This window comes from Cervus canadensis, chromosome 17 (genome assembly GCF_019320065.1).
Source record: "Cervus canadensis isolate Bull #8, Minnesota chromosome 17, ASM1932006v1, whole genome shotgun sequence".
Taxonomy (NCBI): domain Eukaryota; kingdom Metazoa; phylum Chordata; class Mammalia; order Artiodactyla; family Cervidae; genus Cervus; species Cervus canadensis.
Genome location: NC_057402.1, coordinates 37,816,500 through 37,841,425, shown reverse-complemented (window position 1 = coordinate 37,841,425; position 24,926 = coordinate 37,816,500). Strand labels below are relative to the sequence as shown.

Genomic DNA, 24,926 nt, shown 5'->3' with positions numbered 1-24,926 from the left:
GCCTTTCAGATCTTCCACATACTTGCTATGTGTCTTGAGCAAGTCACCTTACTAATAGGGACAGAGAAAAGGGATACAGTAGGTGATTAAATAGTTAATTCCAATAAAGGACAGTAATTACAGAAAAAAGTATGGGAGATCCCTGTAAGTTAATGATCACTCAAGAAACAGGTCTGCCTAGCAACAAAACCATGAAACAGAAGCACGAGACATGCCCTCAAACAATAAGTCAATGGTGGAATGAGACCCACACCCTACCCAGTGATGTCAGTAAGCTAACGACCCCAGATATGCTCTCTGCACACATAAAAAAACAATAATTTGGGTAAGGTGACATTTCAAAGTGAAAGACCCTCATTAAACTGAGATTTGAAATCATTTTTCCACAGCACCATGACAGCCCTGGATGGGCCATCCAGGGTCAAAAACTCCCCTACCCAGCACGTTGGGAGAGTTAAAGACTCAAAGAAGGAGGAAGAAGGTGGTCTTATTCCCCTCCCCTCTTCTCCTTTGATTATACAACTGCAGCCCACTAAGTTCTTGGGGAGGGCACCCTCTTGCCCGCCCGCTTGTAAATCTCATGAGCATCCTGTTCTAATAAACCACTGCTTATCTATCACTTTGCCTCTCAATGAACTCTTTCTGTCCTGAGACATAAAGAACTGAGCTCCTCAGAGCCCCCGAGACACTTTTCTGAGGTTTCACTACCTCTCTTAAGTGTCAACTTTTTAACATGTAAAATAAAGGGATCATCTCTTGGTGACTTTCTAACATTTTTAGGAGCACAGAAATACTTCACCTGTTGGAAATCAGTGAAAGCGCTGGGGCTCTAGTTGCAGGTGTCCAGGGAGAGAGCCCCACCTTGCCTCCTCCCTCCCACCGTCCCTTCAGGGCTGGCTGGCGAGGGACTGAATCAGATGAGATGGGGCACGTCGGGCAGAAGGACACACCCTGAGTGAAGGTCCTGGGTGAACAGCAAAGTACAGAATGGCCAGAAAATAGCAGTTCAAGGAGTGAGAACTTGGGGAAACAGTGACTGAAGGAACAAGCCACTTCTTGGATCCATAAGTGAGGGGAGGACACAGGGCATACCGCCACCCCCAGTATTGGAAAGACAGGCCAACACAGGGAGTCACAGCCTCCTGGAGCAGAGACTCAACTACGGAACCAGTGCCAGGGGAGGAAAACTCACTGCAACTGCTGACTTGCTGGAGGCTCAGTACACACACCTCTGTGAGTTAAAAACTCCAGAGACCCAGTCACAGGGGAGCTCACAGTATTGTGAGACTTACCTCCAGGGCTAAACAAGGTTCCCACAGTGAATACCAGAGAAAAATCCCCTCTGGTTTCTGCACAGAGAGCGGCAAAGGAATAATTTTTAAATATTCCAGAGCTCTCTGCTCTTAACAAGGCCTGCCTTCCAGGAAAACTATTAACCAAAGCCTAACCTGGGTATTACTGGAGCCCAGATGACCTGTGGGAAGGGAAATACCCAACTCCAGCCCACTCTAGCCATCCTGTCCCACCTAAGGGGGAATAAAAATACTGAGAAACACTTGTGAAGTTCACACTGCAGAGGCACAAGCTCACTTAGAGCCTGAGCCCAAATCACAGGACTATACCTCACCTCCCACACCTCATCGCCATATTACTAAAAGCCTATTTACAGCAGTTCCTTCAACCCAGAACACTACGTTCAGCTACAAGGCAACATTACAAAGCATACCAAAAGGCAAAAAAACTCCACAGTTTGAAGAGATAAATAAGCATCAGAACCAGACATAGCTAGGATGTTGGAGTATCAGACTGGGGATTTACAACTATGATTAACATGCTCAGAGCTCTGATGGATAAGACAGCATGCAAGAACAGACAGCCAGGGTGTCCCTGGTGGTCCAGTGGTTAAGAATCTGATTTGCACCGTAGGGACACCCTGATCTGGGAAGATTCCCACATGCCACGGGGCAACTAAGCCCACGCACCACAACTACTGGGCCTGGAAGCCACAAGTACTGTGCCCGAGCACCACAACTACAGAAGCCTGCACACCCTACAGCCGACGCTCTGCAACAAGAGAAGCCTCTGAAATGAGAAGCCTGAGGACCACAACAAACAGCACCCACTCACCACAGCTAGATAAAGCCCGCACACGGCAACGAAGGCCCACCACAGCCAAAACTCAAAATAAATAAAAAACAACAGAGAGCGTAAGCGAAGATGGAAATTCTAAAAAAAGAACAAAAAATAAATTCTAGAGGTAAAAACACTGCAAAAAAACAAAAGGATGTCTTTGATGGGCTTATGAATAAACTGGACACAGTTAAGGAAAGAAACTGAGTATACAGATATCCTGATAGAACCCCCCAAAACTAAAAGGCAAAGAGAACAAAGACTGGGAAAAAAAGGAAGAGGAAGAGAGCCTCTGAGGACCATGGGACAATCACAAAGGGTGTAACATACACATAATGGGAATACCAGAAGTAGAAGAAAGAGAGGGGCAAAGAAGAAATACTTGGCACAATAAATGCCAAAAAGCCCATATCATGGCATACCATTTTCAAACTACAGAAAATCAAAGACAAAAAGTTCTGAAAGAAGCCAGAGGAAAATAACTACCTTACCTATAGAGGAACAAAGACAATTACATGTGACCATTCCTCAGAAACTCTGCAAATAAAAATAGACTGAAATATTTAAAGTGTTGAGAGAAAAAAATTATCCCACCAACCAAGAACTCTGTAAAGTGTGAAATTATCCTTTAAAAGTGAAGAAGAATTTTTTTTAAAAGTAAAGACTTTCTCAGGCAAAAAAAAAAAGAGAAAAAAATTTTTGAGGGAATCTGTTGCTAGTAGATTTGCTTTGCAAGAAATATTAAGTTCTTTAGAAAGAAGAAAAATAATATAGGTGAGAGACTCAGATTCAACATAAAGGAAGAGTACTGAAGAAGGAATAAATAAAAGCAAAATAAAAACATTTTCCTTATTCTAATTGATCTAACAGATAATAGTCTATTCAAAATAATAATACCAGGAATGTACACTTATGTATACTTGTTACATATATGTTCAGTTCAGTTGCTCAGTCATGTCCGACTCTTTGTGACCCCACTGACTGCAGCACACCAGGCTCCTCTGTCCATCACCACCTCCCAGAGCTTCCTCAAACTCATGTCCATCAAGTTGGTGATGCCATCCAGCCATCTCATCCTCTGTCATCCCCTTTTCTTCCCACCTTCAATCTTTCCCAGCATCAGGGTCTTTTCAAATGAGTCAGTTCTTTGCATCAGGTGGCCAAAGTATTTGAGTTTCAGCTTCAGCATCAGTCCTTCCAATGAATATTCAAGACTGACTTCCTTTAGGATGGACTGGTTGGATCTTCTTACAATCCAAGGGACTCTCAAGAGTCTTCTCCAACACCACAATTCAAAAGCATCAATTCTTTGGCACTCAGATTTCTTTATAGTCCAACTCTCACATCTGTACATGACTACTGGAAAAACCATAGCTTTGACCAGATGGACCTTTGCTGGCAAAGTAATGTCTCTGCTTTTTAATATGCTGTCTAGGTTGGTCATAGCTTTTCTTCCAAGGAGCAAGTGTCTTTTAATTTCATGTTTAAAGTCACCATCTGCAGTGATTTTGGAGCCCAAGAAAATAAAGTCTCTCATTGTTTCCATTGTTTCCCCATTTATTTGCCATGTATATGTTATGCTGATATATGTTTTACATATGTATAAACTTATATTATGCATATATTATGGATGCTTATGTATATATATTTTGTATATATGTGCTATTTATGCTTTATATATGAGTGAAATGAATAACAGCAATGATATAAGGAACTAGAGTAGATAATTAGGACTGTTTTATTGTTATAATATACTCACACAACCTGTGAAGTGGAATAGTGTTATTTCAAAGTGGACTTGGATTCGTTGTAAACATATATTGGAAATCCTAGGGCAACCACTAAAAAGCTTAAAAAAAAAAAGAAGTATAACTGATGTGCCAAGTAAAGAAAGAAAATGGAATCATAAAAAATGCTCAATTAAACCACAAAAGGCAGTAAGAAAGTGGAAGACAAAAATAGCAACAAAGAACAAGGACAACAAATGTTAACAGAAAACACAGTAATGAATGCAGTACACATTAATCCAACTAAATCAATAATCACTTTGAATGTCAATGGTGTAAATGGATCAATTAAAAGATGCAAACTGAGGCCTAACACTGTGTCCTAAGCCCCACAGAGTTGAGAAATAGGACTTCATCTAGGCTTGTGTGGGTTTTATTGTCAGTTCTGTTTAGTCTTCTGCTAACCATCACCTGTGCCCAGGCTTTCATAATTACAAGTGAAATAGCCGAATCTTCTGTATATTAATAGAATTAGTCTTTTCCTCAAGCAACAGAAAATACAACAAGGGAACACGAGAAAGAAAAAATTTCACAATCTCATGTGTATGTGGAATAAAAAAAAGTGAATATAGAGGAGCAGAGAGTAAAACAGGGGTTACCGGGTTCTGGGAGGTGTTGACCAAAGTGTAGAAAGTTGTCATTATGTAGGATGTATGCATCTAGAGGTTGAATGTACAACACGATGACTGTAGTTAATAATACTGTATTGGTGGTTCAGTGGTTGAGACTTTGCCATTCAATGCAGGGGTTTCAGTTTCCATCCCTGGTTGGGAGCTAAGATCCCACATGGAACAAGGCCAAAAAAGCAAAACATAAAATAAGCAATATTGGCACAAAATTCAATAAAGAGTTTAAAATAGTCCACATCAAAAAAAAAAAAATCTTTAAAAGATGCAAACTGCCAGAACTGATCAAAAATCAGCTCACAACTATGTTATCTGCAAGAAATCCACTTTAAAATAAAGGCACAAATAGATAAAAGTAAACAGAGAAAAATATATTGTGTTAACATTAATCAAAAGAAAGCGGGAGAGCTATATTAAATTCAGAGAGTAGACTTCAAAGTAAGGGAAGTTATCAGGGATAAAGACGGCCAGGACATGATGATAAAGGGGTCAATTATTCAAGAAAACATAACAATTCTTAATGTGCATGCACCTAACAACAGGGCATTTAAAGTATGTGAGGCAAAAACTGATAGCCCTGAAAGAGAAACAGATGAATCCACCATCACAGGCGGAGTCTTCAGTACTCCTCTATCTGACACAGACAAATCCAGCAGGCAAAAAATCAGTAAGGACACAGATGAACTCACCACCACCATTAATAACCTTGATATAAATGACATCTACAAATTACTTCATCCAGCAAGAGCAGAAAATACATTTTCCTGATATGGAACACTCATCAAGACAGATTACATTCTGGGCCATAAAATACACATTAACAAATTTAAAGAACAGAAATCATATAATGTCTGCTTTTAGACCACAGTAGAATTAAACCAGAACTCAGTAACAGAAAGGTATTAACAACAAGAAAATCTTCAAGTATGTGAAGATTAAACAACACATGTCCAAGTGACTGTGAGTCAAAGAAGACATCTCAAAACAAGTTTTAAAATATTTTTAACTAAATAAACATGTAAATTATCAAAATCTGCAGGATGCAGCAAAACCAGTGCTTAGAGGGAAATTTATAGCATTGGATGAAAGATCTAAAATCAATAATCTAAGTTTCTATCTTAGGACACTAGAAAAAGAAGAGCAAATTAAATCCAAAGTAAGCAGAAATCAATAAAATTGAAAACAGGAAATCAATACAAAAAAATGAAAACAAAGCTGGTTCTTTGAAGAGATCAATTGGTGTGATAAGTCTCTAGCTGGGCTAACTAAGGAAAAAGACATGATGCTAATTACTAATATCAGAGATTAAAGAGGGAAAATAACCACGGATTTTTTGGAAATTAAAAGAATAAGCAAGAAATACAATAAACAACTCAATTGCCATAAATTTGATAACTTAGATGAAATGGACCAATTCCTTAAGAGGGAAAACTACTCATAGATGACACAACCATCTACGTAGAAAACCTGAAGAGATTAACCAGAAAATTCTTAGGACTAGTAAATGATCATAGCAAGGTTGCACAATATGAGATTAACATACAAAATTCAATTGTTTTCTTACATACCAACAATGAACAAGTGGAATTTGAAGTTAATAACACAGTATCATTTACATTAGCACCAAGAAAGCAAAATACTTAGGCATATAAATCTAACAAAATGTACATATAAGATCTATATGTACAGAAAACCACAAAACTCTGATGAATGAAGTCAAAGAAGAACAAAATAAATGGAGAAATATTCCACACTCACGGTTAGAAAGCCTCAATATTGTCAGCTCTTCCCAATTTTATCTACAGATTCAATGTGTGCACGCACGCTAAGTCACTTCAGTTGTGTCTAACTCTTTGCAACCCTATGGGTCATAGCCCACCCAGCTCCTCTGTCCTTGGGATTCTCCAGGCAAGAATACTGGAGTGCCCTCTCACAGGCGATCTTCTCGCCCAGGGTATGGAACCCACGCTTCTTACATCGTGGGAAGCAATGCAATCCCAATTAAAATCCTGGCAAGTTATTTTGTGATTATCAACAAAATGATCCTAACGTTAATATGGAGAGGGAAAAGACTCAGACTATCCAACACAATAACTGAAGGAGAATAAAGCTGGAAGACTGACACTATTCTACTTTGAGACCTACTATAAAGCTATGGTAATCAAGACAGTGTGGTGCTACTGGCAAAAGAATAGACAAATACATTAACAGAACATACAGAGAATCCAGAAATAGAACCGTATAAATACAATCAACTGATCATTGGCAAAGAAGCAAAGACAATACAATGGAGCAAAGGTTACCTCTTCAACAAACAGTGCTGGAGCAACTAGACACTCACACGAAAAATAAAGAACCAGACACAGAGACCATATATGCTTCACAGAAATTGACTCAAAATGGATCACAGATGTAAATGTTAAACTCAAAACTATAGAACTACAAGTTAACATTAACACAGAAGGAAACCTACACAACCTTGGGTATGGTGAAGCCTTTTTAGATACAATAACAAAGACATGATTTTGAAAGAAATAATTGATAAGCTGGACTTGATAAAAATTAAAAACTTCTGCTCTGTGAAAGCCAAAATTGAGAGAATTAGATGATAGCCACAGACTGGGAAAATATATTTACAAAAGACAAATCTGATAAAGGACTGCTATTCAAAATATACAAAGAGTCATTAAAATGCAACAATAAGAAAACAAACAGCCCAATCTTAAAAATGGCCAAAGACCTTAACAGCCACTCCACCAAAGAAGATAAACAAGCAGCAAATATGCATATGAAAAATGGTCCACCTCATACGTCATCAAGGAAATGAAACTTAAAACAACAAACTACCACTAAACAACTACTGCAACAGCCAAAACCTGGAACACTGATGACATGAAATGCTGGCAAGGATGTGGAGCAACAGGAACTCTGATTTATTGTTGGGAGAAATGAAGGCAAAGTGGTACGTTTCAGAAGACCACCTGGCAGTTTCTTACAAAACTCAACATACTCTTACCATATGATCCAACATCTTCCTTGATATTTAAAGAAGTTGAAAAATTATGTCTTCATAAAACCTGCACACAGATGTTTATAGCAACTGTATTCATAGTAACCCAAAAGTGGAAAGAATTCAAATGCCCATTAACTGAAGGACGGATAAACAAAATGTGGTATACCCACATAATGGAGTATTATCCCACAATCAAGAGACATGAAATATTAATGAAGTACTGATACATGCTACAACTTGAATGAAAACCTTAAAAACATTACGCTCAGTGAAAGAAGCAAGATGAGATACTATAGGATGTCACTCCTATGAAATATGCAGAATTGGCAAATCCACTGAGACAAAAATGTAGTGGCTACCAAGGGCAGGATAGGAAGAAGGTGTTTGGGGGAAACAGGAAGGGATTGCTAATGGGTCCTGGGGTTTCTTATTGGGGTGGTGAAAATTATTCTGAAACTGACTGTGGTGATGCTCAGTCAACTCTGCAGCCTGGGAGGACTCCTCCTGAGCCAATTGCTGTCTCCATAAAATGTCAACCATATGATCATATGTCAATCACTGAATATGGTAATACTCAAACAATTAAACCCTGAGTGTGAAAGTATCAGGCACGTAACAGGAGTCCCATACAAGCTAAAAGTATGCGAAAGTACCTTGTGACCAATACCTTCACAAATGTCAGATGATTTTACAATTTCACATATAAAATTATACATTATCAGAAATTATCCATTTTCAGTTTCACATAATGCTTTCCAAAGACTCACCTGAGCTCCGTGCCCCACTGTTTAAAAGAGAAGTTACTAGAATTTGGAGGCCCTGGGGTGGGCTGATTTGCAGCTTGCTCTCCTACCAGCTCCCCAGGGGCGGCTTCCACAGCTAGGACATTTCTGGCTTTTTCTGCAGAAGCATTTGAGTGCAGGTTAATTAAATCTGAAAGAAAGGCAAACAAGTGTCAGTTATTCAAAGATTCCACAGGGAACTTGATATCCCACATAACACACTATCTTGACAAACTATATAAAAACTTATATATTACAGTATTTTTAAGTGTTGTTTATTTTTGGTTGCACTGGGTCTTCATTGCTACATGCAGGCTTTCTCTAGTTGGGGTGAGTGGAGGCCACTCTTCGTTGCAGTGCATGGGCTTCTCATTGCAGTGGCTTCTCTTGTTGCAGAGCACAGGCTCTATGGTGTTCGGGCTTCAGGACTGTGGTGCACGGGCTTAGTTGCTACAAGGCGTGTGGGATCTTCCCAAACCAAGGATTGAACCTGTGCCCCCTGCACTGGCAGCCAGATTTTATACACTGTACCACCAGGGAAGTCCAATATTACAGTATATTTTTCATGTGTACTACATAAAAATACAATCTGTAGATGGCTAGGGTGTTCTGTAAACATTTTCATCTAAAGTTGATCCACGTTCCTCAGAGGAAGGTTGTACATGCTTCAAACCAGCAAGTGTTAACAGCAACAGCTCAGGGGAAATAGCTAGAGCTCATCTCTGCTGTCTTGTAGATCAGCAATCCCAGTACAGAGCTGTGATCATGGTCCACCTACCTACACCAATAAGGAACAATTTCCAGGATAAACTGTTATGTTAAAAAAAAAAAACTGCAGACCAGATTACACTAATGCCCTTTTCTGTAAGAGGGGAATAGAATACATACATACTTGCTAATTGCAAATACTGACACTGAAAAAATAAGTTTACACACAAAGGCCAGCAGTTCAGTAAATTCACAGGCAAATGCACTGATGCTAAAGTCTGATCAAATCTGAGACTATATCTTAAAAATGTAAGCATTTGAAATATTTGAGGTTGCAATGATATGCTGCCCAGAATTTGCTTCAAGATAACAATATTTTGTTATTCAACAAATAAATGATATCCACCTCAAACAACATGTTATTTGCTTCCAAATAATAAAATTAAGTGGGTAAGTATATCAATGAAACAAAATGGGCCATGAAATACTAATTGTTGAAACTACCTAATAAAAATGTGGGTAATATTATGTTATTCTCTCTTTGCATATACTTAAAATTTCTCATAATAAAAACTTACTTTTCTAAGGTTCTGATAAAATGTATCCAATAATAAATATTTTGTATTCTTCCCAACTGTATAATCTCTCTGAGAATATACATGTTTGTAAATAGAATTTAATACTTTTTCATGATAATCAATTTGATCCATACTTCCCTGGAATAAAGCATCCCTAGATTGGTAATGTCAATCATCACTTCCAGTGGAAACAATCAGAATGGAATGTTGGGCACTGATATCCAAGGAAAAATTTACTTTCTAATCAGATGAGCACATAACCTGAGTTCACTCAGGACAAGTCACTGTGAAGGTCACTGAGCACCAACAGAGAAGGCAGAGCAGAGGAAATACTGCAGTCAGGGGTCCTTGAAAACTGATGTTCCGAATGAGAACACCTACCGATGGGCTCACACTTTGTTGGCAGGTCACTCACTTGACTGTACTCAGTGTGGGAAGGGCTCCGGAAACACATTGGGAAAAGTATGCTGGGTGTGACACGAAGTGACTGCTGTGTATCCATCAGGGGACTGGGGCCTGGCCAGGAGAGTCAACACCTGGCTCATAGTAGGGTTCTGAGTAGGAAAAGCAAGAATTTGTGTTGGGAGACAGAGAACTGTGGGCTTGGCAATGGATTACCAGGTTAAGTCAAGAAGGCCAGATTCCTGGCCTAATTCCTGATTCCTGATTCAAACGATGACTGTGTATGAAGCATTAGTGCTCAGGGTACAACAAACGATCAGACAGAGTTCTTTCCCTAAAGGAGAACACATCTAGGAGAAACACATGAAATAATAAAATGTTAAGCTCCAAGTCACCACTGAATGCATCGAGTCCCTGGTATCCAGACCTTCCTCTGAGTCTTAGGGTCCAGGAGACGCCTTGGGGATTTTCCACGGGACAGAAGGAAGGGGTCCTGCCCTCAACTTCAACCAAAGTGGTTCCTCTTTTCACTCTTTTATATCCTGGAGTTCCCCGTGAGATTTCATTTGGGGAAAGAAAAAGAGTTTGAAAAAACAAACGAAAAAACGCCAAGTTCAAACACCACTAACGGGGTCCAGTCTCCTCCATCTACTTCATCTGTCAGGAATTGGAAGACCAGAGTCTCTGCAACAACAACTGCATGCGGTGCAGTGACTGCACCGGGCAGAGGTGGGCACCTGACATCTGTGAGCATGTGTCAGTAAGATGGCACACGGGCACACCTCTTCTTTAGACAAAGGTAAAGTCAATACCCAGGCTTTCCAGAGGCTGGTCTTTCACAGACCCCTCACAAGCGAAGCATCACAGCTCTAAGCCAAGCCAGGAAATAAGCACAACGCACTGCACCTGTTTCTGTCGTGAGCCGAGTCCAGCCCCTTCTTCCTGTGTGGGTCGGCAGCAAGGTGACGCACAGGCCCTCTGCGGGCGAGACTGTCAAGGGCGCTAGCACAGCCCAGTGCCCAGGACCAGGACGCCCAGCCCTTGCAGCAGCCCTGGGCTACCCTGGAAAAGCTTCCTGAGGAACTTGGGCCCAGGGGGTGGGGTGCAGAAACAGGACTGGAGCCAGGGAGGATGTTGGCAAAACAGACCATTTCTAAAAGTCATTATCTGACGTGAAAAAGAAGCCATTTCCAGGTTTTAGCTATTATTGTTTGTCTGGTTTTGGGTTTTTAAAAGACCACGTGGACGTTTCCTTAATTAAAAGCGGAGCTGCTGGCTTCTCCTCAATACATGTACCAACATTAGCATTCAGGGGACCGCTTCAAGGAGGACACAAACTAGGACAGGAGAGTATTTCCTTGAAGCCTCAAGAGGATGGACTGGGTTCACAAACATGTGCTTTACTATGCAGCTGCAGTGGGGGAAAGAGTCTGTGCTTGAAGAGTTTTGATGTTTAGGTCTTTGTTATTTTTGAAAATTTTCAAATGCCTAAATGACACTTCTGAGCGAGTTTTGGACTACAAATTTTACCTTCCTGGGTTCTGATTCCAGCAGAGCCTCTATCATCCCAGTGTGGCCATCCCCAGATCTCCAGGAGTCTTTCCCACTGGACGCAGTCTAACACCAGGGGCCCCCGGCGCCGCACAGGGCAGGCTCCTGCTCACATCTGGTCACCTCCGTGAGTCTTCCCCTCCTCTCCTGCTCCTAGCCCCCCGCCAGCAGCCCTGAAGAGGGCAGAACAGAGAGCCAAGTGCAGCACCATCCAAGAAATGAGGAAAGAGCACTGGGGAAACGCATTCCCATGTCAAGGTTACTGTAAGAGAGAGCCTGTGGGTCCCCACTGGGAGCTGGAGGCCACTCAGAGTGGGGTTAACCTGAAAAAGCTTTTTTTCCCCTTTATCAAAGTGAGTTTAACCCAGCTTGTGAAGGAGTGGCTGGAAGCACTATAGTTACCTTCCAAGTGAGGGTGCAGTGTGCATCTACCCCAAAAGAAGTAGAGGCAGCAAGCCCCCAGGTCTCAGAGGCCCCAGGGTGGACCAGCCCACGTGTCTGGTTAATGACTTGTCCATCCGCTCTCTCCCAAGCCTCGCCAAGGATGTAAATCTTGTGAGAATCGGACCCCTGTCTGATGTGCTGACGGCCACATACCCCACAGCAGACACAGAGGGGGTCTCGATAAACACTGGTAAACGGCTGAAGGAAGAAATGAAGGGCGACTGCCGTGGTGCGGAGGAAGGGCCTGCTGTGGGCTGAGGACGCTGGGCAGGAGGCAGCGGGCCCTGCCGTTCCCTAAGAATCTACGCTCACCATCCCTCCCGACTCCCCATCTCCTGCCACCTTGCCCCTGAGAGACCCCCTGAATGATGGGTGGGGGAGCACACCCCAACCCAGGGCTTCTCTCTCTTGTCTTCTCATGCTTCCATGCACTCCTGCGTCATGCTCAGGGCCCCCATCCACCCCCCACATTCACTGCACCCCATGCCACCCAAAGCTGGGCTTGGCCCATCTCCACAAACACCACAGTCCAGCCCACCGTGGACATTCTCCTGCAGATCTTCTTCAGGAGGCTCCCACGGGCTCCCCCAGAGATACAGCTGGAATCTAACCCTGCTCATCATCTCCCTCCCTGTCACAGCCTGACGTCAGGAATCACACAAACTTCAGTCCAGAAGGAACCTCAGGGAGCATCTTGTTTCCAGGCGGGGAAACGGTACGTGCCCAAGGCTCCACGTACTTCCTGCACTAGATCAGGCTGCCTCTCAGCCTCGAGGTTGATAATCACCGTGACTTACACATCACAACAACACCTGCCATTCTGTAGAATTTTACAAACAAGATTATATAAAAGCACAGCTTCTTTGATGACTTTGGGGAACTGGGACATTAAATGACTTGGTAGAATTCCTGTGGCTTTGCCAATGTGGGATCTGCATCCCACCCTACGGTTTCCCTCCCTCCAGCCCCAGCAGATGCACAGAGCGCCCAGCACACGCTGGGGGAGGACTGGACCCAGCGGCCACTTCCCTTCCCCTCCCCCTGCTCCCACACAAGCCGCCGGCACCACGGCAGTTACTCTCACAGCTGTTTCAGAGGAGGAAATGTGCGGTCATCCCTCAAACCGTCTTCACCGTACCATTTTCTGTGAGAAATACCCCTGAACTCAAACAGGCACTTGGGCACTGAAGCCTCCTGTGATCCTAAGGGCGTCTGTACTCCGGAACTCTCAAGAAGTCTTAAAATACAAAGTCCTGTTTTCCCTCGCTTGTTCGCCTATTCGTTTAGATGGGAAATGGAGTATACAGAACGTGCAACACATCCATCTTGTAATTGGGTTCTGGCTACCTCTTTCCCAATAGCTCTGAAGGTCAGCAGATTCTTGATTTTATCTTTGCAAATTACTCCTTTGTGTTGAAACTAGGTCTTTATCTATCCAAACATGGAAGACATACAGAGAGGCATCTGAGGCATGTCATACTTTCAGAGGCCAGACTGCAGATGAAAGGCAGACAGACCAGATAAAACGGTGACAAAGTCATCCCACTTTCTAATACCTGTCTGACTAATATACGGCTGCAAATTCCAATCACACAGATGAACAGACTCTTCCTCTGGAAACATGAACCCTAGAAAACAATTTTAATGTGGGCAATAAACTGCCTATCCAAACTCCATTCCAGCTCTTCCTCACAGACCCTGGTTTTGAAGGTGGCCACATGCTCAGCTGAAACACTTGCCTCCTCAAATTCCATTCCAGCTAGGGCTGGCCCTGTGATAGTTCTAGCTAATGAGGCATAAAGTGATAGAGTTTCTAGGAAGGCTTTCTCCTATTTGATACGGGTGTCACTTCCAAAGGAGGACAGAATGGATCCCTCAATAGCACTGGTCGGGGGGAGCTTTGCCAACCAGGAACTGCCATCGTGAGACAGAAATCTCAACTTCTAAGTCCCTACTAGGTTTTCCATTAATTGCAGCTGAATGGAACCCTAAGGGATTGAAAATGATAATATCATATATGCATGTATTGCTGTTGTTGGTTTGTTGCTCAGTCGTGTCTGACTCTTTGTGATCCCATGGACTGTAGCCCACGTGGCTCCTCTGTCCATGGAATTTCCCAGGCAAGAATACTGGAGTGGGTTGTCATTTTCTTTCTCCAGGGGTTCTTCCTCACCCAGGGATCAAACTCACATCTCCCGCACTGCAATCAGATTCTTCACTGCTGGGCCACCAGGGAAGCCCATATGTACATATACATGTGTGTATGTTTTTGTTGTTGTGGCTCAGTCACTCAGTCATGTCCGACTCTTTGCGACACCATCAACTGCAGTACGCCAGGCTTCCCTGTCCTTCACTATCTCCTGGAGCTTGCTCAAACTCATGTCCATTGAGTCAACGATGACATCCAAGCATCTCATCCTCTATCGACCCCTTCTCCTCCTGCCCTCAATCTTTCCCAGCATCAGGGTCTTTTCCAATGAGTCAGCTCTTCACATCAAGTGGCCAAAGTTTTGGAGCTTCAGCTTCACCATCAGTTCTTCCAATGAATATTCAGGGCTGACTTCCTTTAGGATTTACTAGTTGGATCTCCTTGCAGTCCAAGGAACTCTCAAGAGTCTTCTCCAGTACCATAGTTCAAAAGCATCAATTCTTTGGTGCTCAGCCTCCTTTATGGTCCAACTTTCACATCCATACATGGCTACTGGAAAAACCATAGCTTTAACTACATGGACCTTTGTAGGCAAAGTAACGTCTCTGCTTCTTAATACACTGTCGTAGCTTTTCTCCAAAGAGCAAGTGTCTTCTAATTTCGTGGCTGTAGTCACTGTCACAGTGATTTTGGAGCCCAGGGAAAAAAGTTTCCATTTTTTCCTCATCTATTTGCCATGAAGTGATGGGACAGGATGCCATGATCTTAATTTTCTGAATGCTGAGTTTTAAACCAGCCTTTTCACTATCTTCTTTCCCCTTCATCAAGAGGCTCTTTAGTTCCTCTTTGCTTTCTGCCATTAGGGTGGTGTTATCTGCATATCTGAAGTTATTGATATTTCTCCCAGCAGTCTTGATTCCAGCTTGTGCTTCTTCCAGCCCAGCATTTCGCATGATGTACTCTGCATAAAAGTTAAATAAGTAGGATGACAATATACAGTCTTGACATACTCCTTTCCCAATTTTGAACCAGTCTGTTGTTCCATGTCCAGTTCTAACTGTTGCTTCTTGACCTGCATATAGGTTTCTCAAGAGGCAGGTTAGGTGGTCTAATATTCCCATCTCTATAAGAATTTTCCACAGTTTGTTGTGATCCACACAGTCAAAGGCTTTAGTGTAGTCAATAAAGCAGAAGTAGATGTATTTCCTGGAATTCTCTTGCTTTTTCTATGATCCACTGGATGTTGGCAATTTGATCTCTGGTTCCTCTGCCTTTTCTAAATCCAGCTTATATATTTGGAAGTTCTTGGTTCACATACTGTTGAAACCTAGAGCTTGAAGGATTCTGAGCATTACCTTGCTAGTATGTGAAATGAGTACAATTGTGTGGTAGTCTGAACATTCTTTGGCATTGCCCTTCTTTGGGCTTGGAATATAATGTATATCTTTACACTTAACAATGCAGTTTCCCACGTGATCCTCATAAGAGAACTATGGGGGGATGGGGGCGGGTGAGGGACAAGGCTATGGTGAGTATTCCTCCCAATCCCATCCAGCCAACTGCCTGGGCCTGGGGCCTGGACAGCACCCTCTGCCCTCTTGCTCCCCCAAAGCTAATCCCACCTTTAATCCTCCAGTTCTCTCACTACACAATCTCCAATTCTGCACACTTTTTCCCATCTTTTCTGCTGCTACCTGCTACTGTGATTTCTAGGCTGGACCAGCCTTCTAACTTTCATCTTGCGAAGAAATCTATTCTTTCCCTCTCGGCCATGGTTAATCATCTCAAATGCACATTCAACCCAATCACTGGTCGTGCCTTTGCTTATCTTACAAGCCCCTCCAGGTTTGGTCCCTGATCATCCATCCAGCTTTCTCTTTGTCATTCCTGCCCACCCTCTCTACATGTGCATCAGGCCCTGATCTCCAGGGTCTCCAGGGCTTTCCACTCCCTGCTTCACAAGGCTTGCTCTTACCTGACTTCAGGACTCAATTCAGTCATCTCCTAGTCCAGGAAGCCTTCGCAGACACCACCAACATCCACCCTCCAACATGCACATATAGGTAAGCTTCCTGTGCCCACCTCTGGCCCCTATGCTTACCAGACTGCATTGTGCAGGCCTCTTTACCTGTCTCGGTCCCTCACTAGACCACATACTCTTTGAGAACATGGCCCACAACTCACCTGTCTTTATATCCCAGGCAGTGGCACAATGCCTAGAATATAAGAAGGCCTGGAGGGAAAGACTGAATGAACAATCTCCATTTCACAGTTGAGAAAACTAAGGCTCAAAAAGAGGGACACTCAAGACATTACAGTAGGGGTCAGAAAAAAAACTTCCTCTTAAAGGGCCAGATAGTAGTTGGTATTTTAGACTGGTGAGCCAAATGGTCTTGTGACAACTATTCAACTCTACCACTAGTGTGCAAAAGCAGCCACAGACAACACGAAATAAATGAGTGGTGCTTTGTTCCGAGAAAACTTCATTTCCACAGGCTGCAGTCCGCTACCCTTAACCAGAGAGAAAAGGACTCACACTCAAGAGTCTGACAAACAGTAAACATCAGAGACAAGACTCAAACCAGGCCCACAGGGATTCTTCCACCAGACAGAGCTGCCTGTCCAGGAAACGTGAGCTTCATGTACCTTTCCCCATGTTGACTTTAGGTGCTAGGCAAGTACTGATGGATGACAACATTAGCAACAAATGAAGACGTTACCAAAAATTGGGTAAGATGGAGAGGACAGTAGGAAAAGTTTCATTTTTTAACGCAAATCAGAGTAATAAAAGCATATGCCTTCAATCTTATTAGAGTTAGCATGATTTAGGCTAAACTGAGCAGATGACTACTAGCATGGCTTCAGAAACATCATAGAGCACCACAATATACCTTAACACATTTTATCTTTTAACCAATTTATCTAAAATGATGATTAAAATGGGGGGGGGGTGTAAAATCTAGCCTTTTCTTCTTGACTTCCTACTTTAGACTTCTGTCTTCTTGAATAACTACAGTCTTACAAATCACCTGGTCATCCAAAGTTTCACTATTTATTCTCAGAAGTTATCTACAAAATCGACAGAAAGTTCAAAATTATAGTCATGTCTACATATAAAATCTTCAGAGGCATTCCACTGCTCTTAGGAGAGTCCAGAAGCCCAAGCCCACAGTCCAGCCCTCCCCACCCTGGCCCTGGGTGGGCCCCCCAGCTTGGCTCCCTGCCCACTGCCTTCCTCCTCGAGCCTCACCTCCTTCTAGTCCTGGAGGGCACTGTGCTGCTCTTACCTGGTCATCCTCTGGTCTCAGAGAGGGTCCCCACCCACCCCAAAGCTGTGCTTAAGCCATTCATGGCCCTTGGCACCCTGTTCCTTCCCTCTCATGTGATCTTTTTCTTCCCTCTGCTGGACTAGAAACTCTGTGAGGGGGATCCAGGCCTGTCATGGGCATCTGCTTCCTGAATGAGTAAATGCCAGAGGATGCCAACTCTAAATTCCCACACTACACTCTCCAAACCAAATGCAGAGAACCAAAGGGGGCTGCAGGTGTTTTCTCTGGCTCCCCAGCCTCAGTACTTCAGCTTAAAAGAAGGAAGGATGTTTGTTATGAAGAGATCGCAGGGCTAGGTGCCATTCCTGTGGCCCTTCTCTTGGTTTAATGCCTGAGTCTCCCTTTGATAGAAACACTTGGTGTCCTCAGAAGAAAGGAACCAAGGCAAAGCCAGGCTCGCCTGTGCCAAAGGCTACTGCCTTGAATACTGCTGGCTTCCCAGCAGGGTTTCCAAACATTCCCAGTGACCGATCCTGAGCTATGGAGATTCTTTTGATCCAAAGCTCTATAATAGTGGCTTTTTAAAAAACTCAGTCATCAGTGAGGAGACGTGTGAACTAAACATAGAGGGGCTTTGGCTTGAAAAGGAAGGCATCCCTTCAGCTCCTGCTATTGTTGGTGTTAAGTCATCCATGAAAATGACCTAAGAACTCTCACTGCATAGCATTTTAACAGGTATGAAGTATACAGTAATATCTCACTGACCAGAGGGTTAGCCTGCTGATTGGTTAAAAACAAGGCAGGCAGTAAAACAGGAATTTGGAGGAAAAACAATTTTAAAAGTCCAAGAAGGCATTCATTTCCAAAACTAGTCAGCTGCACACGTTGCCAGGTCACCAGTAATCTACAGTAGCCTGTGTTCTCCCAAGTGAAGGTCTCGAAGGTGTTACAAAGTTCGCACCACACCTCTTTACAGGCCTGAGAACCACCCCATACCAGCTAAATTCCAAAGTGCACTCCTTAAGAAATGCTGCCTGGCCTTCTCACACCTTACTTCAGGCCCAGGGTCTGGCTATTTCTGGGCCTGCTCTGCTCCCTCTATGAAGAGAGAGCCACAAGTACAGCACCCCCCATCTCCACTTCCACAGTCCCTGCAAGAGCCAGGTTGGAGGGTGGGCTTTGAATAACTATCCTCCTACTATTCTAACAGGGTAATCACAACCAAACAGTCACGAGAAGTTCATGGGGCTTTAATTTTTTTTTATATTCAAATACAAAACCACTTTATCTCCACGCTTCAACTGGCCAGGGCTTAGCATGAATTGTGAAAATGCCACAGGTCCAAGATAAAACAGAACCAGAGTCTTATCGTCTGGTTTAATGTCTTCCCAAGAAGCATCAGGGAATCACAGGGAGAGCTCTGAGAACATCTTCCCAGTGGGCACACCCATCTGTGCACAGGACTGTGGGTGCTGGTGCTTCACCTCCAGAGGGAGGAGAGAGAAGGCTGGTCCTGGGGTCAGGCGACTTCAGCACGACGGCTTGCTACCCACTGGCCTCAGCAGTACCATCTCTTTAGGGTGCTGGGCACCAGCCTTGCCTGACTCCTGAGGTTGTTGTTGGGCTTGAATATAGTCTGTACATGAAAGCAGAGGCCCTCAGCCACTGTGGGATGCTGCCCCTTCCTAAGGGATCATCATCATTACTTTCATTCTCAGTTCTTCTGCTCAGTTGACTTGATACATCAAATGTCAATGCAAAAAGCACTGACACGGGAGCCCTCCATCTCTCACCTACCTGTGTTATCTCTGGCCACGAGACCCTGAGAAAAATCTCCAGGAGTCGGGGAGGTCCTGCTGTCCCACTTTACCATGTCAAGGCTGTTGCAATACTCCCATCTCTTCTGCTGAAGTTCTTGTAACCAGTAAGTCATGAGTTGACGATTAGGGGCCTATAAGAGGGAGAGGGAAAAAGTGTTATGGTCATCAAAAGCATAAACAACTTAAAAAAATTATGTTTTGTGAGGACAGACTGGACACCTTGACACATGGCAGGGAGAGTTAAGAAGAAGTCAAAGAGGGGCTTCCCTGGGGGCTCAGTGGTAAAGAATCTGCCTGTCAATGCAGGGGGACACAGGTTCCATCCCTGGTCTGGGAAGATCCCACAAGACTTGGAGCAACTAAGCCCATGCGCCACACTACTCAAGCTCAAATGCCCTACAGCCCATGCTCCACAACAAGAGAAGCCACTGCAATGAGAAGCCTTCATACTGCAGCTTGAGAATACCCCCCTACTCGCTGCAACTAGAGAAAAGCCCAAACAGCAATGAAGATCCAGCACAGCCAAAAACAAATAAATATACAAAATGATTTTTAAAAAGAACAACTCAAAGAAATTTCAAGATTAGGAACCTTTATTCACTACAAATGGTCAAGAAAACAGCAACTTTTACATAAAGAATTTAATCCTAATGATAAGAAATCTTTTTAAATTCTAAAATTACAGAATGATACAATTTAATGCTTTCCTCAAAAGGTTTTTGGAAGGCTTGATATTCTCAGTGCCCTTTCGTTCTGAGCACCTATGAATTCTAACTGAAGAAATCAAATCTCACATAGGTATGGATGACATCCCTGCCAAATCAAATCTAATAATGGTATTTAAATCCTGTCAGCATCTAAGAAAGTGAGCAAAGAAAACTGCAGATTAAAAACTAGATGGTGGGCTTCCCAGGTGGTCCAGTGGTTAAGAATCCGCGTGCCAATACAGGGAACACAGGTTCCATTCCTGGTCCAGGAAAATGCCACATGCCGTGGGGCAACAAAGCCCACATGCCACAACTACTGAGCCTGAGCTCTAGACCCTACGTTCCATAGCAAGAGAAGCCATCTCAATAAGAAGCCTGCACACTGCAACGAGAGAGCAGCCCTTCCTCATCACAACTAGAGAAAGCCCACACACAGCAATGAAGACCCAGTGCAGCCAGGAATAAACAAATAAATATAATTAATTATGCAGGTCAGGAAGCAACAGTTAGAACTGGACATGGAACAACAGACTGGTTCCAAACAGGAAAAGGAGTACATCAAGGCTGTATATTGTCACCCTGCTTATTTAACTTATATGCAGGGTACATCATGAGAAACGCTGGGCTGGAAGAAGCACAAGCTGGAATCAAGATTGCTGGGAGAAATATCAATAACCTCAGATATGCAGATGACACCACCCTTATGGCAGAAAGTGAAGAGGAACTAAAAAGCCTCTTGATTAAAGTGAAAGAGGAGAGTGAAAAAGTTGGCTTAAAGTTCAACATTCAGAAAACTAAGATCATGGCATCCGGTCCCATCACTTCATGGCAAATGGATGGGGAAACAGTGGAAACAGTGTCAGACTTTATTTTTTTGGGCTTCCAAATCACTGCAGATGGTGATTGCAGCCATGAAACTAAAAGACACTTACTCCTTGGAAGGAAAGTTATGACCAATCTAGATAGCATATTAAAAAGCAGAGACATTACTTTGCCAACAAAGGTCCATCTAGTCAAGGCTATGGTTTTTCCAGTGGTCATGTATGGATGTGAGAGTTGGACTGTGAAGAAAGCTGAGCGCCGAAAAATTGATGCTTTTGAACTGTGGTGCTGGAGAAGACTCTTGAGAGTCCCTTGGACTGCAAGGAGATCCAACCAGTCCATCCTAAAGGAGATCAGTCCTGAGTGTTCATTGGAAGGAGTGATGCTGAAGCTGAAACTCCAACACTTTGGCCACCTCATGTGAAGAGTTGACTCATTGGAAAAGACCCTGATGCTGGCAGGGATCGGGGGCAGGAGGAGAAGGGGACGACAGAGGATGAGATGGCTGGATGGCTTCACCCATTCGATGGACATGAGTTTGGGTAAACTCCAGGAGTTGGTGATGGACAGGAAGGCCTGGCATGCTGCGATTCATGGGGTCGCAAAGAGTCAGACAGGACTAAGCGACTGAACTGAACTGAATTAAAAAGAAAAAAACTAGGTGGAACATCTATGACAATGGCCATATTTTTAAACAGTAGAAAATATCAATGGCTGGAAAGGGTACAGAGCAACTAGAACTTTCATTCCCTGCTGGTGGGAATATACAATAGCGCAGCTTTCTGGAAAACAGTGTTGCAATTCCTTATAAACATACATTTACCAAATGACCTGGCAACCCCACTCCTAGGTGTTCACACAAGAGGAATACAAAATATATATTCACACAAAATCTGCATGCAAATGCTCAGAGGCTTTATTTGTAATTGCCAAAGATTTAAAACAAGCCAAATGTCCTTTATCCAGTGAACGGATAAACAAACTGTGGAACGTTCACACCATGGAATACTATTCAGCAGTAAAAAGAAGCAAACCACTGATGCACACAACATGAATATTACATGCGTATGTGAAAGAAGCCAGCCCCAAAAGGCTACATAGTGTATGATTCCATTTACGTGACATTCTTCTAAAGAACAAATTATAGGGACAGCTGGCAAACCCGTGGTTGCCAGGGCTTGAGAGAAAGGACTGGCTGACTACAAAGGGGCAGCGCCAGAGGACTGGGGCGGGGGGCTGACCTACTCTGCGTCATGACTATGGGAGCCGACACCCAACTCTACATATCTGTCCAAACTCGAAGAACCATATACCACAGTGACCTTCACTATGTACATTAAAAAAAAAAAAAATCAACCAAGATATAGAGGGAACTCAAAATGCTGAACCTAGCTATTAACTAACAAACTAGATGGCAAGTGTGGGTCACAGATCTCCAGGCTGCCCCCACAAAGGAGTCCCAAGGAGAAGGATGCCACGGCACAACCACTGGCATCCAGTAAGGGGTACAGACATCAGACACAATGGTTTTAGAACCCATGCATCTACCTCAGGGTCAGAGGCAATCTGGAAAACTGCTCTGTAGGCCGAAAGCAAGTGACAAGTCAGAGATCAAACCTCTACTGTCCACAAGCAAAGGACGACCTCCAAGTGCTCTGGCTACAACCTGGACTCTTTTTAGTGACACTTGCAGGCACAGCCCTAGTAAGAAAAACCACTCAGTACATGATTGCTGGGTATCCTACAGAAAATCCCTCCAACTATCAGCCAAGTCATCATTTCATCCATACAGTCAATCAACATTTACTCTTAACATCTATCAGGAACCTGGAAACAGGACTTGTGAGGAAGATAGGAAAAACAAATCAGTGATTTCAAGAGTGTTTTAAGTGCTATGACAGAGGTCAGAGTGGGTAAGCTGGGGCTGGTGTGACTGGAGATGCTGAGGGAAGATAATTAATCAATCAGAGGAAATGGGACAAGAGTCAGGTACTGAAAGTTTAAGAAAACTGCTACCTATAGATTCAAAAGGTTCATATTGTTGGCTTAATGTCTTCCTTGTCCAATAAACATAAAGTCTGAGATGTCTCCATTTTTCTAGCATCAAGCTCAGTGCCAGACATATTTTTGTTGAATAAAGTGAGGAAATGAATGAACAAACAATCATGAAGTGATGCAGGAGCTTGGTCTTAAAGGGGAAGCAGGTGGTGGCCAGGACAAGATAGAAAGAAGCAGTTTCAGGCAGAGAGCAGAGTTTGTGCAAAGGCAGAGGAGAGAGAGCACTCACCGGGGAGGCTGGCAGGGGAATGGAGGGGGGGAGGCTGGGATAAGCAGGGGGTTGGGTGGTGCCAGGGTTCAGAGAGGGGAGGAGATGAGCTCAGGCCCAAGAGCCCTAAAGCGCAGCCCTAAAGAGTCTGAGTGGCAATCTGGTTGCAGGGTGGACAACTGGGGCTCAGCCTGGCCCTGAAGCAAGACAAAGAGAATGCAGCATTCCCAGAGAAGAGGAGACAGTGACTAAGAGTAAGGGGCTGGGACAAAGCCCAATCAGAGCCCAAAGCCCACCCAGTCCCTCCCCCTCCCTCCTTTCATAGAGTCTATACTGAGCCCCTAGTGTCCCAACCTCCAGCTTAGGGGAAAGTGCATGTGTTTTGACAGTGTGTGCATGTGTGTGCACATGCACATATGTGTTCTAGTCCTCACGCCAGTTCCCCTGCCTGGCCCCCAATCCTGTCCCAGGGAGAAGTCAGATTAAGCACTGACCTCTCTAGCTGTTTCCCGAAATGCAGGTACCATGAGAAATATGCCTGATACAAGAAAGCTTTTTCCTGGACTTCCCTGGTGGCACAGTGGATAGGAATCCACCTGCAGATGCAAGGGTAACAGGTTCGGCCTTGCAGAGCACCTAAGCCCATGAGCCACAACTACTGACCCTGTGTGCTGCAGCTCCTGAGTGCACGCGCTCCAACTATGGAAGCGGTGCTCTGCAACAAGAGAGACCACCACAATGAAAAGCACGCACACCGCAACCAAGTGTAGCTCCCTCTCTCCGCAACTAGAGAAAGCCTGTGCAAGATCAGCAAAGACCCAGGGCAGCCAACCGATCAATCAATCAATTAAAGTACAAGTTGTTTTTTTAAAAAGTAAAGAAAGCTGTTCCCCCTTTAAATTTCTGAGTATTAAATCTGACTGAGGAACAATTAGTAACCTCTTAATCATCTCTTACTAAATTCCTGGGGCAAAACTTTCAGATCACATGCTTTCAAGGTCTGGCATATTATTCATGTTACAGAAATCTGGTCAACAAGGCAAGCAAAATTATCTCAAGACAAAGATTAACTGGGGTTTGTTTCCTTCAAAAAGAAAAAGAAAAAAACCTAGAAATGAGTAAAAGCATCTTGACTTCAATCCCCAAGCAGCTGTGAAAGGCTGCTGGGGGCACATGGCTCCCAGGCATGTGCCAAGATCAAGCAGGCAGAAAAGCCCCCAAAGGTCCTCCCCTCAGGGAGCTGAAACCCAAAGACAGAAGTACACACAGGTTGTAAGACAGGACAGGATTAAAAGTAAAATAGCAAAATCGGCAGAATTCCACAAAGCCTCTGTTTCCCCTTGATATCTTTTAAACAGACTGAACTGAGATTGGGCCTTGTTCAGTCCTCATTAAATACAGAACCACAAACTAGTCTCTTCATTGCTCCAGTCTTACTTGGTCATGCAAAGTCAGCCTGGCTCTGCCCCGCCAACCCAGCAGCCACTAGTCACACAGCTCGTGAGCATGTGAAATACAGCTAGTGCCACATGATGAAATATATATACACTGGGTTAAATAAAATATATTAGTTAAAATAATTCCACCTGTTTAATGTGGTCAGCCAAAAACTTAAAAGTATGTATCTGGCTCACATCATATTTGTATTGAATGGGTTTGTTCTAGATAATAATGGTAAATACCATTTGGGAGAGCCAGGGCTGGCGGGAGATCTGGTGAGGTGGGAAACCCAGCATGTGGGGATGCCCTCGGGGATGGCCATGGGCATGGGTCTCCTGACAGTGGGGCAGCCTTCTTCACCTCCCACAGAACTTTATGACTCAAATAACTTTCTTTTTTAAGTAACCCCCATATCCCCAACCACCTCATGCT

The 24,926-nt window shown here is 43.6% G+C and overlaps 1 protein-coding gene across 2 annotated transcripts in view; it reads right to left on the bottom strand.

Moving 5' to 3' along the window:
- The window catches only part of TBC1D2B (TBC1 domain family member 2B), an 89,114-nt gene that overhangs the window by 47,479 nt on the left and 16,709 nt on the right, over positions 1 to 24,926 (bottom strand). For both annotated transcript variants that reach the window (XM_043434534.1, XM_043434533.1), the window contains exons 2-3: positions 19,237 to 19,390; positions 8,324 to 8,489 (exon numbers count right to left, since the gene is read on the bottom strand). In XM_043434534.1, the coding sequence (XP_043290469.1) occupies positions 8,324 to 8,489; positions 19,237 to 19,390 (320 nt within the window). The remainder of the gene's footprint in view (positions 1 to 8,323; positions 8,490 to 19,236; positions 19,391 to 24,926) is intronic.